Source organism: Ambystoma mexicanum, chromosome 4q, assembly GCF_040938575.1.
Source record: "Ambystoma mexicanum isolate Mex_15411 chromosome 4q, UKY_AmexF1_1, whole genome shotgun sequence".
Classification (NCBI taxonomy): domain Eukaryota; kingdom Metazoa; phylum Chordata; class Amphibia; order Caudata; family Ambystomatidae; genus Ambystoma; species Ambystoma mexicanum.
In genome coordinates, this window is record NC_090928.1 from 832,506,099 (window position 1) to 832,521,231 (window position 15,133).

At 40.1% G+C, this 15,133-nt stretch overlaps 1 protein-coding gene across 1 annotated transcript; it reads left to right on the plus strand.

The window, feature by feature from the left end:
- The first annotated feature begins 1,579 nt into the window (after positions 1-1,579).
- On the plus strand, positions 1,580-14,410 carry LOC138468010 (uncharacterized). The gene is made up of 2 exons (XM_069608400.1): positions 1,580-1,814; positions 11,431-14,410. Exon 2 carries the CDS (start codon positions 11,483-11,485, stop codon positions 13,271-13,273), a length of 1,791 nt encoding a protein of 596 aa, XP_069464501.1. The 5' UTR covers positions 1,580-1,814; positions 11,431-11,482; the 3' UTR covers positions 13,274-14,410.
- The last annotated feature ends 723 nt before the right edge of the window (positions 14,411-15,133 follow it).

Here is a 15,133-nt window from a genome sequence, read left to right on the forward strand (position 1 = left end):
TAGGAAACATGGAGAGCACCATTGAAGAAGTGGGAGAGAGTGGATGGGGAATGAAGGAAGAAAGGAAGGGAGGGGGACTAGGGGAGAACACAGAGGGAGGGGTGGAAGCAGACGAGCAGGAGCAAAGAAAAGGAACAGCAGGGCAGATGAAAACACAGTACAGCCACTGGGCACAGCTGGATTTAAAAATCATCAGGGCAGATGAAAACACAGTACAGCCAGCATGAAATTATGTGCGAATGGAAGTCCAGGTGAAAAGCAGGGAGGGTTGGAAAGTCAGAGTCAGTGAGGAGGAAGTAGCGATTATTATTGGCACCAACCCAAAGGAAGAGCAGTGTCTTGATGTCCTAAATGGGTACAGAGGGAGCAGGGTCACATCAGGCCATCATGTGATCATGTTTGGGTGGAGGGCCAGGCCCCCCAGGCCAGTCCAGGCAGCAGACAGGGAGCAGACAGGTCCTTAGATGTGGGCCTTAGAGGAATGGGCCGGTTTCCGCCTCCAGTTGCCACTGATTGGCTGAAGAAGGAGAGAGAGCCAATGGAGAGGAGCCAGGACCAGGCTACTCGAGCCAACGTCGGAAGGGTGCAGCCATCTTCGAAAGACCAGAAATACAGCAGGGCCAATGTCCACGCTAAGGGTAGATGCCTTTTTTCAGCAACAGTAGCAAGAATATGGTGCCAAAGTGTAGCTAACGCACCAAGCCAAGCTCCACAAGCACTACCAGGAATTAAAACAAGTGCCTAGTGTCAGATGCAGCAGCGTGAGTCAAGCAATGTAAAAACACAGGAGGAACTTATAAATAAAAACACAATTGCCTTTAGGGTGCTGGGGCCAGTGTGAGGTGAAGCTGAAGCCACAAGGCTTACCTTTTTGAAAATAATTCTTAGTTGCCAGAGAGTCGGAGAAAAGTGCACAGAGCATGCAATCAGCTGTTTTCTGGATTGCCGAAGGAGAAGGAAAGAGAAGTCCCAGGGCCTCGTTGTGGTCTGTAAGGATATTTGGCATGTTACAGCACAGAGTACAGTACTACTGCACAAGTAGCATTTTTTTTTTTGCAGCACCACCACAAGGGTGCGGTGCATTGCTATATGGGTTAGCAGATTAACAAGGAAAGACAGGCTATTCAGTCAAAAAAACGATTTTAATATATAAGATGCAAAGCTATTTTTACAGTTAAAAGCACACGTGTTCATTTAAAAATGCACACTATTTTTCACCTGAAATGCCTATATTGCTAGAGACACATTTGAAAATTAACAGCTAACATATTAACAATTAACCTGACTAATAAAACCTTATTTTAATATAACCCACTAATAAAATGTGTTCTCTACTGCAGAATTAGGCATACTTTGAAAACCATTTAAATGAGTGTGCAGATTTTTCTCTTCTCTGCCTGATTATCCGTGTTGTTGTGCACAGTAACGGCAGGAAGGAGGAAGTCAGATTTGCAACAATTGCAAATGTATAAGCGAAGCTATTGTTGAAAAGTAGGAGGATGAGAGATGATGGATTTCATTGGAACACGTCATAAAGAGGGCTGAGAGGAAAGTTTTAGTGGGCAGTAGCAGGGAAAAAGACAGGCAGACATCTTTCTGCACTACTGGGGAGAAGACCTGGCTGTGGGGGTGTCCTGCTGCAGTCGAGACTGGGGAAAGCTGAAAGAATTACCTTTCCACTGGCAGAGGCAGTCCTATCTGAAAAAGCTGAGAATTCCAGGCAATGACCCCGGCTTGAGAAGGCAAGCGTTCCTTTTTATTGGAGTTACGCCAAGAGAGCCACATTCACAGAGAGAAGAATCTGAACAGATAAGGTAATTACCTAACTGGGGGAGCTGTGTGTGTGCACGAAAGTATGCAGTCAGTTTAGAAAAATGAAAGTCCCGTGCGTGTCTTTATCAAGTGCTAATGTTGCAATTTAAGTTCTGTTCTCCGCCACTATAATTGCAGTGTGTCATTGAAAATGCTTTGATTGTTCCCTTTTATTGCTGTAAAAAATGAGATCATGCCTAAATGTAAATTTTATAATACAGAAAATATTTGAAAACAGACGGGTGGTTTATTTTCTATTTACCATTACAATGCCAATGATGTGGGGAGATTTTTAAACAGTGCAATGGTCATTTTAAGACAGATGTGTGTATGTCAGAATCAGTATGAATAATTGTGAATGACTGTAGTATAACTTGTTGGAGGTACATGAGCCAACGGGAAGAGAGACTCTCTGAACATAGCTCCCTACCGTATATAAGGTAGTGGAAATTACCACAAGACTACCACATATAGCTCTCTGTCGTAAATAAGTCAGTGAGTTTGCCCATGGTGGCGCACCAACACTATCCCTGGAAATTGTGGTTTCCCTAGAATGCAGGTCTGAGGTCTCTCTAGTGATCACACGAAAAATCTAAGCGAAGATAAGGGATTCTGGACATTGGGGCCACAAATAAAACAAGGGAATTATGCTCACCAAAATACCACCAACCACGTATACCAAATATGCAGGTCTGGGTGCTGAAATAATGCATGTCCATTGTATTATTGTTGCACATGGCCAAATCTGAATACAAAGAGTGATTATTGCTAAGTTATTTCTCGGCGGTAATAAAATACCGTCAGGCCCCAAATCTCCACAAAATACCCTACATATTTATGGTGCGTTGCAGGCCGGGAAAGTGATCATAGAGTACCTACTGGGCGTGGCAAGCGTGTCTCACACTGCCATTTGCACATTAAAGGGAACCCATTTTATAATAGCAGTGTGCCACTAAAAACGAATTTCAGAATGTCACAAAGGGAAACCACATTCTCAGATCTAGTGCAATATTTAGAGGCAAAGTTATTTGCACATGGGAATTGGTCTTCGAACAGTACCTTAGAATGGAGTAACCGCATTCAGGGTGAGGTGCAGAAAGAAAAACTAGACAATATTTTTGCAGAAGGCAGCATAATTCAGGTCTGCCTTACGAGATTATTGAATGCAGCCGATAAAAGTGCAGAGAAAGACTGTTTAATACGTCTATGCGGCAAAATATGGTTTATTTTAAACAAGTCACTGCGAATGCAAGAGAATGATACTCAGCTAATTAACAGGTTAAAGACTGAAATAGATGGGGCAAGTAAAAATCAGGAAATGTTGAGAGCAGAATTGGATGTATGCCAAAAAGACATGCAATTAAAATGCAGAGACTTTGATACTCAGTTATCCAAAAGCAAGAAACAATTTGAAGATAGTGAGCAAGAATTGACACACTTAAAAGCCTTAGTGGATCACATTAGGCAGGATAAAGATGAGGTTGTTTCAGAAATGCAGATTTTACAAAAAGAACATTGTGAAAAAGAAGGTGATCTCCAGAGTGTAGAACAAGAAATGATTAAAATGATTCAAGAAAGAGACAAAAGAAATAAAGAGTTCAATGAATGCCAAATTCAAATGTGTGACATGCAGGAGGCAATTAATAAAATGAGTGATGAAAATAATTATTTGCATGATGAAGCCAACAGACTCCTTAAAAAGTGTAAGGACTTAGAACAGCAAATGTGCATTCCCAGGTCACAGGAGAGGCGGCAGGGTACCACATTCAATGGAGTGGAGGTGAATTCTAGCTCTGCCCAAAGAGCTAGTGCCCCAGTGACTGGGCCGGTGACTGAACTTGGTTGCAGCGCCCTTGGGGGATTTGATACTCCCATTGGGGGCAGCCACCAATCTCATACACCTGAAAACAGGATTGAATCACAAAATAGTGCAATTCCATGCATTGCAACAAGTAGCCCCATAAAAATAATGAAATCCATTAAAGCCCTGATCAAACCATTTAAAAAGGGAGGTGAATGCTGCATTGAGGATCACTTAGAAGCGGTGCATGACATTTTTAAAGCGCTCCAGATACCTAAGGAACAGTACAGACAATATTTTCATTTAACTTTAGATGCCCCGACGGCCAGCATCATAAGGGGATTAAATGAACAGCAGAATATGACATGGCTGGAGTTTGAAAAAGAAATTAGGCGTCATTTTTCTCCTTTTCAGTCATTGCAAGAGGCAAAGAAAGTTGCGTACACTATTACTGCTGGACCTAATACATCACCTCGCCAATTTTTACAAGACTTAAAAAGAGCATTCTCTCGCTTTGATGTATCTTTTGACTCAAATTCCAATGAGTTTAAAACCGCATACTTCTATGGGCTACAGAAAGACATCATATCCCAATTGGTCCGTGAATTTGACCGTGACAAGTCCCTTGAATGGATTGTACATCAAAGCACCAAGCTATATGAGGTACTCTATTGTCAGGGTAGAGAAAGTGATAAAATGAAAGATACTAGGCCTAAATCTAAAGAACCCTCAGCCACAGTAATGGAAATCAGGTCAGCCAAAATGTCCCTTGAGTCTGCTCAAAGCCAAGGTAAAAATAATGTGACACCTGAACAAAGGGGTAATCAACAAAGATCGCCATTGCCTGTACCAATGTTCCAATCACATGATCCTAGTAATAGAGAGAGCTACATCAGCCCTAGATATTTAGGAGATAGACCCCGGGTAAGATACCGGTCTGATATGGCAGGTATGAACAATAACCAGAGACAAAATCAAGATCAAAGAAATGATGGTCCCTACCAGTCATTGGGGACACAGAGCAGATTTGATCCCAGCACCATGATATATGGTAATCAGGATAGGCCCCGATATGTGGATCGATTTACTGATAATGGAAATCAATATAGGGGCCAGTACCCACAATCTGAGAGACAGGACATGAGGCAAAACGTGAACTACAGTCCACGCCAGTACAATGATTCCCCACCAGGGGACTATAATCAAAGGATGGGTGCAAACCGCTCCCCTCCACAAATGAATCAAGAATTCAGAAACCATCCCAACCGGTATCAATCACCTGAGAGGTATCAGAATAGATCCAATCAGGGGGAAAACAACCAATATCGACCTAGGCCACAGAAAGAGGATCCTAGAGAGGTGGAAAGGTTCCAATGCCTTGAGGCCCAAGTGAAAATGTTAGCTGAGCAAATAGGAAAGCTCTATACAGCGCAAAAACAACCTTCCAAAGAGGGGGCTGATGGCCATAGCAATGACCGGGGGGCTTCCGAAAAGTGACTAAGTACTCATGATAACTGCAGTGCCAAAATGACAGATTGCTCTGATATAACTTTGCATAACGACTCTGAGATGACTAATGGATTAAAAATGAAAGTACCAGTAAATGAAATTGTGACAGAAAGTGCAAATACTTCTAAAAAAGAGGTACGGTTTAACTTAGAGCTAAATAAAACAGTAAAGATTTGCACAAATGAAAAAGAAACATTAGGAATTCCAAAAGAACAAAGGGACAGATTTAAGAAAAATGACTCATGCATGGGGAATACCAGTGAACAGGGAGTAAATGGGGATGCCATAGCTCCTTCCCTGGGCAAGCAAAACAATTACCAAACACAGACAGAAAAAGGAAATACTCACAAGGAGGGTACAAGTCAATCACCTGAAAAATTCTTTGAGCCACATATTTTTGAAGAGGCTGAAAGGGCTGGTATTACACTAAATGATCACAAATGCACAGAATTAAAAAATGACAAATTGCTGAATGATGTTGTGACACATGTTCAGTTGGAAGGTTGTAATGTGGTCTCTGATGTTACCCAGATGGATGGGCGAACGGTGGCCACACTCCAAAAAACCTCTGAACATGGAGAAATGAATAAAATATCTCGCACAGAAATGGGTAAAAAGGAGGGAAAAATGTCTTTTCATTTACCAATGTGCTTAGCCAAAAGTGAAAAAGGCCTGAGAAAGGTGAGCCCTGAAATCAGTAAGAATTCACATTTCTTATGTGTATTAGAGGAAGTTGAGGACAGATATTATGCACCCATCACTGTAGAAGAAAAATGCCACACCTTTGCTATGATTGACACTGGCGCACAGGCCACAATTATGTCCAAGGAGCTGGTAAAGAGTATCAATGAAGGGAGGCCTCCACAGAGTCAGATCACAGTGAAGGCAAATCAAGGCCCAGTGCATAACTTTAATGGGGAGGAGGTGCCCATCATAGGTGTAACTGAGGTTGACATAAAAATAGGAAAGCACAGAATGAAACAAGAGGTATTGATCACATCTATTTGTGAAATTCCATTTCTGATGGGGACAGATTGCCTGAAAAGATTGTCTCCTCTCATAGATGGGGTGAATGGAGTGCTGTGGTCCTTAACCAAAAAACCATTGAGGCCTAAGAAACTAAAATCACAAAACAGCAATATAAAAGAATGTCACACCGTTGCCAAAACAAAGGATGCTGTGGAGGTATATCTACAGAATAGCTGCATACCTAGTGTCACTGTTATATTAAGGTGTCAAGACAAAGATCAGAGCGACAATGAAAAACTACCTGTACAAATATACTTGGACCCAAGGAAAGATTGGCAGACTGCCATAGACGAACACACATTACGTTTCTATTTAAAAGAGAATACATGCAAACAGAATATTGTTCCTAAAACAGATTCAGAAAAACACATTACCACTCTGGCAGAGATACACATGGAAGATGAGCAACCATGGGTTCACGCTGGTATAAATGATTATCTTAAAACAATAAAAGCCACTTTAGCGCTTGAACATGAAAGGAGTTTCATTAATGAGAAATTGTTGCAAAAAATTATGGAGAGGGAAGAAATCCCGAAATTTAGGATTAAAAACCAATATGTTTCTGGGTTGGACAGTCCAAACTTTGAAAACCGAATTACAGGCAGATGCATGCTTAAAATTAGCATTGGGCAGAAAGCAATTTACCATAATGTATGGATAGTGAGTGGAGCACAAAATGAATTTTACATGGGCAATGACATCATGCACAGAATGTGTATGGTGTTAGATTTCCTTAATCAAAAAATATGGTCGCGCCTAGGTGGGCCGGCGCCTGAATTTGAAGACAAAAGAAGGGCTTATCATTGTGCACAACTAGTTCCTTATGCAGTCGAATTACAGATGAGGAAAAATACTATTATTCCTGCATTTACAAAACAGTTTGCAATAACACTGAAATGCAAAAATGGACAGCAGATGAAAGGCTCTGATGCATTTGTATGCCTGAATGAATCCATAAAACAGCAAGGCCTGGATTATGAATACATTCCATTGGTAGACATTGGTGAGGGATCTGTAAAAATCATGGTGAATAATAAAGGTTGTCAGGATATTCATTTAGAGGAAAACTCCCCATTAGGAATGGCCATACAAAAATCACATTATACGGCAGATTTAAATAACATGGTGATTGGGAATATTCCTGAAAAATATGTAGATGCCAAGGGCGAGTTGCCAGAACACCTGGACTCTCAGCCCAAAGGAATGTTTAAAATTCATTCTGTGTATCCTTATGATTCAAATGAGACAGTGTGCTGCCATCAAGAGGATTGCATAATATTTAATTTAAATGAAAATGAAACAGGAAATCAGCCCATTGAAGTGGAAGCTGATATGCCAAAATATTTGAAAGTGGCAGCTCTACAAAAAGACACAGCCACACAGTTAGAGGAAAGCGCTGAGATTCCTTTACCAGAAGAGTTTCCAGAATTTTCCAGAATGGTAGAAGAGCAGATCTCCTTAGCGGATGCATGTAACAGCGATGAGGATCGACGCACTCTGAGGGAAATATTTATGGAGTTCAAGGATGTATTTGCAAAAGATGCTTATGATTGTGGTTTAACTGATTTACATGTGGCCACACTACCAGAAGGTTGTAGCAGAAATCCAGTGTTTGTACGCCAGTATAGACTACCGCTGGCATGTTTAGAATCATTGGCAGAGATTATTAAAAATTTGGAATCACGGGGAATAATTAGGCCCATTCATAGCACATCCAATACGCCTATTTTAGGTGTGTTAAAGCCAAATGGTCAATGGCGGCTGTGTGCAGACTTAAGAGAGTTAAATAAAAGAGTACCAGTATCTAGATGGCCACTACCATTCATTGATCAGGGCCTAGCTCAGATACATGGTTCAAATGTATTTACCACGTTAGATCTCACATCTGGATATTGGTGTGTGCCATTGGCAGAGGAGATACAACACCTATTTTCCTTTACATTTGACAGGACTCAATATGCCTGGCTTAGAGCTCCGTTCGGGTACATCAATAGTGGGAGTGAATTTGGCATATTTTTGAGAAAGGCCATGCCGGATGCAGCGGAAAGAGGGACAATAGTTTATGTGGATGATGTCTTGATAAAAAATGAAAACCTTAAAAGCCATTTTGATGAAATAAGACATGTGCTTGGCCAATTGCAGAAAGCAGGCGCCAAAGTATCTTTGCAAAAAGCACAATGGTGCAAGAAAAAAGTGAACTTTCTAGGGCATGAAGTGACTGAACATGGGCTAAATCCACAAAGGAAGAAAATAGAGGCCATACAAAGATTAAAAGATCCTAAAAATGTGAAAGGAGTAAAAAGTTTATTAGGGATGACAGGCTATAACAGAAAGTTCATTGAGAATTATGCAGAAATCACTCAACCATTGACTAAACTGCTTAAACTAAATACTCCCTGGAGATGGGAAAGAGAGCAATCTGATGCAGTGGCTAGATTGAAGGAATGTCTTGTAAAGGCACCATGTTTAGCATACCCCATAAAGGATAGGGATTTCTTTATAGAAATAGGCTTTTCTGAACATTGTATGTCAGCAGTGTTATCACAAAAACACGATTTGAATCACAAAACCATTGCATATGCAAGTAAGGCATTTTCCCAAGTTGAAATGAAATTTAATGAATGTGAGAAGGCCCTATTAACCACTGTGTGGGCGCTACAACATTTTCGCCCCATTGTTCAGGGAGAAAAGGTGATTATTGAAACAAATCATCAACCTTTGCAATTTTTAGAAAGTAAAAGAATTAGATCAGGCAATCTAGCGCAATCCAGAATCACTTCATGGACGCTGGCATTACAAGGTTTTCCCGTAGAAGTAAGATATGGACAAAATAAAAAGAGCCCAATTGCTCAAGGGTTAGCTGACTTACATGACTGTGCAGCTGAACAAATAACAAATGAAATGGATGTGGAAGCTAGTTTACAGGAATTTGAACAATCACCACACAAAGCTTTTGATGAAAAAACATGCAAGGATTTGCCAACTGTATACGTGGATGGTTGTGCTTTTCACATTGAAAATGACAGTAATAAACAATTAGTGGCAGGAATAGGAAATGTCTGGTTGAAATGTGAAGGCGTTCCTAGTATAGGGATGAGGATTGGAGATAGGAGCAGTCAGGTGGCGGAATTGGCAGCCATCTATAAAGCAATTGCTACTGCAGTTGATAAAAAGTTCAGTGAAATTGTCCTGGTGACTGATTCTGACTATGCACGGAATAGCTTTGTGGAGTATTTGCCTGGTTGGAAAGCAAGAGGCATGGTTACATACAACAAAAAGCCACTTAAACATGGAAAAATGATACAAGCCATAGACAAATTGGTGTCAGAAAATAATTTAACAATATACTGGAGAAAAATTCGTGGGCATTTAAAAACACCAGGAGAGGATAAGGAGGGAAATGATAAGGCAGACCATCTGGCTAAGATTGGGGCCGTGATGGGAGAATTGCTACCTATTGATTATTTAATGGGTGAAATACAAATTGATGCAGTCACACGGTCTAAAGCACCAAAGGAGGTAGATCAACCGGTGGTGCAGTGGAGTCATGACACGCCAGACCAAGATTTGATTGAGGCACAAAAGAATGATCAAATTTTGGGAATCTATTATAATCATTTGATGGATCCTGAACAAAATCCTTTAACAGAAAATGATTGTATGGGAAAAGAAGAGTTGAGGGTGTTATTAAAGAACAAAACACGAATTAGATTACAGGATGGACTCATGATTAGAGAGTCCATAACAGGGCAAATACAGTGGGTAGTACCCCTTTCATTCAGAGGACTAATGCTACACCATGCACATGATGCCATAACTGCAGGCCATAGAGGTTCACAAAAGACATTAGAAATACTAAAAGATTATGCTTACTGGCCACATATGTCCCAAGATGTGGAATTATATACTAGAGGATGTCTAGTATGCGCCCAATTTAAACCTGCTTCACCAATGCATAGAGCACCATTGATGAAAAGAGGCCTAACTCTCCCATGGTCAGATTTGCAAATAGACTATGTAGGTCCTTTAAAAAGGTCGAGCAGGGGACACCGCTATATTTTGAGTGTGGTATGTTTGATGTCAAAATGGATTGAGTGCATTCCCGCACCAGATTGTAGTGCGCAAACAGCAGCCACATTGCTGGTGAACCATGTGTTCTCAAGGTTTGGGTTGCCACAAAGAATTGAGTCAGACAGAGGAAGTCATTTCACAAGTACTCTAATGAGTAAGGTATGGCAAATACTAGGTGTGAAAAGGAAACTACATATCGCATATCGGGCGGCGTCTTCAGGTACAGTTGAAAGAAGCAATAGGTCTGTTGTGGACATTTTAAAGAAATTTGTGGCAGAAGCAGGTTCCAGCTGGGATTTGCGTTTACCATTGGTTTTGATGGCAATCAGGTCGACTCCTGCCAAAGCAACAGGTGTTAGCCCCCATGAGGTCTTAACAGGTAGGAAAATGGTGTTACCACAACACCTACTATACAGAACACATGAGCAAACTCTAGTGAGTGCATCCACAGTTCATGAATATATTGATGAAATGAGGAGGCATTTGCAACATGCATTTGCTTTTGTGCAGAGAAATCTGGAAAGAGCTGCTGACAGTGCTAAGTCATATTATGACAAAAAGACATCAGTAAAGGAATACAATGTAGGGGATCAGGTGTACAAGTTTCATTTTGGGAAAAGTAAACAGAAAAATTCTAAATTTCTGGCAGCCTGGCAGGGGCCATTCCGAATTATAGATAAAGTCTCTCCTGTAGTGTATAAAATTTTGAAAAATGAAGGTGAAACAGCAATAGAGCAGTTTGTCCATGTAAATCAAATCAAACCATGCCATCCCAGACATGAGATCAGGCAGCTTGAGCATGTGGAAACGGATAGAGTCCCTTGAGAAAATAAATGGGTGTAATCAGGAGGCAGTGACAAAGAAGTTAAAAAAAAAAAAAAAGTTGATTGTTATGATGGCACATAAACACTGTAATATAAATAAATATATAATATAAATAAATAAATAAATAAATATATAATATAAATAAATAAATAAATAAATGCACATATAACGGAAGCTCGTGGTTGGTGTACAGAGAGAAAGTGTATTAAATATTGAATGCTGTTTTATATGTGTTTGTTTTCTTTTAACTTGTGTTTAATTTCAGAAAAAAAAAAAAAAAAAAAAAAGAAGTATTTTTACCAAGCATGTTTTATTTTTGGCAAAAAGGTGGAAATTAGTATTGTGCTATGTACTTAATCTGTTTATTTTCTATTTTGATTTAGACAATTAACATTATTTGGTCGGAGGTTCCGGGATCAGAGGCCACGGGAGACGATGGAGTACTGGAGACCGCGAGGACGGATTCCGGGAAAGCCCCAAAGAGGGGTGAAGACCAAGGCTACAAAGCGATCAGCATTGAAGATGATACCGATGACATGTTTAACAATAGTGATATTTGGAGGGATCTTCAAGAATTCAGAAGCACAGGTTGTCATTGAACCTGGACCAGCATCTGGTATCGCGGTAGAAGAAGCACCAGGATTCATCATGAGTGATAGAAGGATGATTTTCCAAAATATCTACATACCATTGGATCCTGAGATTTTGATTGAAAAACATTTGAACAATACCGGAATTAAGATTGAACAGACTAAAGAGTGGCTGGAAATAAGAAAAGAGGACGCTAAGCAGTCAATAAGAGATATATTAATGCAATTGGAAAAAACATTCGTGAATTCAGCAGACATTAAGAAGAAGAGAGGAAAGAGAGGTGCGGTGATGCTCGCGATATCAATGGTAATGTCTATAATTGGGGCAATAATGGGTACTACAATATCAACAGCCAATTCTATTTCGGTAGGAACGCTGAGTACTAAAGCACAACAACTGAGTATTGACCTAGAAATAATACAAAAGACATTAGATGGAATTAGAGGGGGACTGGATGAACAAGTAAGATTCATAAATGAAACTGCAATCATTCTAAATGAACAAGCGGATGTGATGCAACGGGCGACTAAAATAATACTTAAGCATGACAGAACTTTAAATGAAATATTGAACATAATGAGTCCTGTTGATAGACTATTAACGAATTATATGAGAGAAGTTCAAACTGCAGTTTCACAATTGATTCAAGGACATATTCCCTTGTATTTTGTTTCGCAGGATATCATTCGGCAAATGATAGAAAGATTGACCAGGAGGGAAATTGACCTTATACAGATAAGAATTGCATTCGAAATGGGGAATGCAATGCCGTTATATGTGGACTTGGAAAGACTAGAGATCGGATTTTTGCTATGCATCCCATTTGTAGCCCCTGAACTTATTTATCGAACGAAGTGGGTACACAACGTGGGATTTTGGCAAGAGGACAAATTCATTAAGATTAAGACTCCAGAAGTGGTGGCATTTCAGTCATGGGAACCTGAAGTTTATTTAATACCAAACCTGGAAACATGTGTAACATTTAAAGAACAAAATTATATGTGTCCAGGTAAACCGTTTGTTCCTGATGCCACAGATGCTATTTGTGGATTGAAATCTGACCCAAGTATATCAGAGGGATGTGAAGTGATTATTAGTAATATGGGGAGTGAAGAAATGGCACAGGCTAAGATGGTCAGAGGTAAATGGTTGGTCAGTACCTGTTTAAAGAACATGACGGTAGTACATTTAAACCATGGAACATACGTGGTTAAACAGGTAAAATATAATGTTTTTTATTTACAGGTTCCAAAGGATGCAATTGTGTCAATTGGGGGATTAACATTGTTCCATGTAACAAATGATGTTTGGGAAAGCCAAGTGGAAAATATCGATTTTTTTCAAAGGGATACTTTTCCAATAGATCCAGATGTGGAATATTTATTGAATCACAAAGAAAGACATGTTATGAAAATGAATTTGCGAAAAAACAATATTACAATTAGTAATCTGGGCATAATAGAAGTGGAAAGATTTAATTGGGGAACCTGGGGGGAACGCTCAATAGTGGGTTTGGCTATCTTGGTGCTAATCATGGGTGGATGGTTGATTGTGCTATCAGTAAAAATGAAAATGTTACTGATTTTACTGACTACGTCAGGAAGAGAAAGATATCCCAATACACATGCATTTTAAGAGAAAAAGAAAGAACAAGTTGTTTTTAGAGATTGGCTTGGATTATAGCCAAGTTCTAAAAAACAAAAGGAGGGTATATGTAAGGATATTTGGCATGTTACAGCACAGAGTACAGTACTACTGCACAAGTAGCATTTTTTTTTTTGCAGCACCACCACAAGGGTGCGGTGCATTGCTATATGGGTTAGCAGATTAACAAGGAAAGACAGGCTATTCAGTCAAAAAAACGATTTTAATATATAAGATGCAAAGCTATTTTTACAGTTAAAAGCACACGTGTTCATTTAAAAATGCACACTATTTTTCACCTGAAATGCCTATATTGCTAGAGACACATTTGAAAATTAACAGCTAACATATTAACAATTAACCTGACTAATAAAACCTTATTTTAATATAACCCACTAATAAAATGTGTTCTCTACTGCAGAATTAGGCATACTTTGAAAACCATTTAAATGAGTGTGCAGATTTTTCTCTTCTCTGCCTGATTATCCGTGTTGTTGTGCACAGTAACGGCAGGAAGGAGGAAGTCAGATTTGCAACAATTGCAAATGTATAAGCGAAGCTATTGTTGAAAAGTAGGAGGATGAGAGATGATGGATTTCATTGGAACACGTCATAAAGAGGGCTGAGAGGAAAGTTTTAGTGGGCAGTAGCAGGGAAAAAGACAGGCAGACATCTTTCTGCACTACTGGGGAGAAGACCTGGCTGTGGGGGTGTCCTGCTGCAGTCGAGACTGGGGAAAGCTGAAAGAATTACCTTTCCACTGGCAGAGGCAGTCCTATCTGAAAAAGCTGAGAATTCCAGGCAATGACCCCGGCTTGAGAAGGCAAGCGTTCCTTTTTATTGGAGTTACGCCAAGAGAGCCACATTCACAGAGAGAAGAATCTGAACAGATAAGGTAATTACCTAACTGGGGGAGCTGTGTGTGTGCACGAAAGTATGCAGTCAGTTTAGAAAAATGAAAGTCCCGTGCGTGTCTTTATCAAGTGCTAATGTTGCAATTTAAGTTCTGTTCTCCGCCACTATAATTGCAGTGTGTCATTGAAAATGCTTTGATTGTTCCCTTTTATTGCTGTAAAAAATGAGATCATGCCTAAATGTAAATTTTATAATACAGAAAATATTTGAAAACAGACGGGTGGTTTATTTTCTATTTACCATTACAATGCCAATGATGTGGGGAGATTTTTAAACAGTGCAATGGTCATTTTAAGACAGATGTGTGTATGTCAGAATCAGTATGAATAATTGTGAATGACTGTAGTATAACTTGTTGGAGGTACATGAGCCAACGGGAAGAGAGACTCTCTGAACATAGCTCCCTACCGTATATAAGGTAGTGGAAATTACCACAAGACTACCACATATAGCTCTCTGTCGTAAATAAGTCAGTGAGTTTGCCCATGGTGGCGCACCAACACTATCCCTGGAAATTGTGGTTTCCCTAGAATGCAGGTCTGAGGTCTCTCTAGTGATCACACGAAAAATCTAAGCGAAGATAAGGGATTCTGGACATTGGGGCCACAAATAAAACAAGGGAATTATGCTCACCAAAATACCACCAACCACGTATACCAAATATGCAGGTCTGGGTGCTGAAATAATGCATGTCCATTGTATTATTGTTGCACATGGCCAAATCTGAATACAAAGAGTGATTATTGCTAAGTTATTTCTCGGCGGTAATAAAATACCGTCAGGCCCCAAATCTCCACAAAATACCCTACAGGTCCCTTCGAGGAATGGCCCTGCTCCCGCCTCCCCCTGCCACCGATTGGCAGAAGAAGGGCAGAGAGCCAATGGAGAGGATCCAGAACCAGGCTACTCGAGTCGACGTCGGAAGGGTGCAGCCAT

Excerpts from the sequence above, each read along its gene's own strand:
- LOC138468010 (XM_069608400.1), top strand. The coding sequence starts at position 11,483 with ATGGAGTACTGGAGACCGCGAGGACGGATTCCGGGAAAGCCCCAAAGA.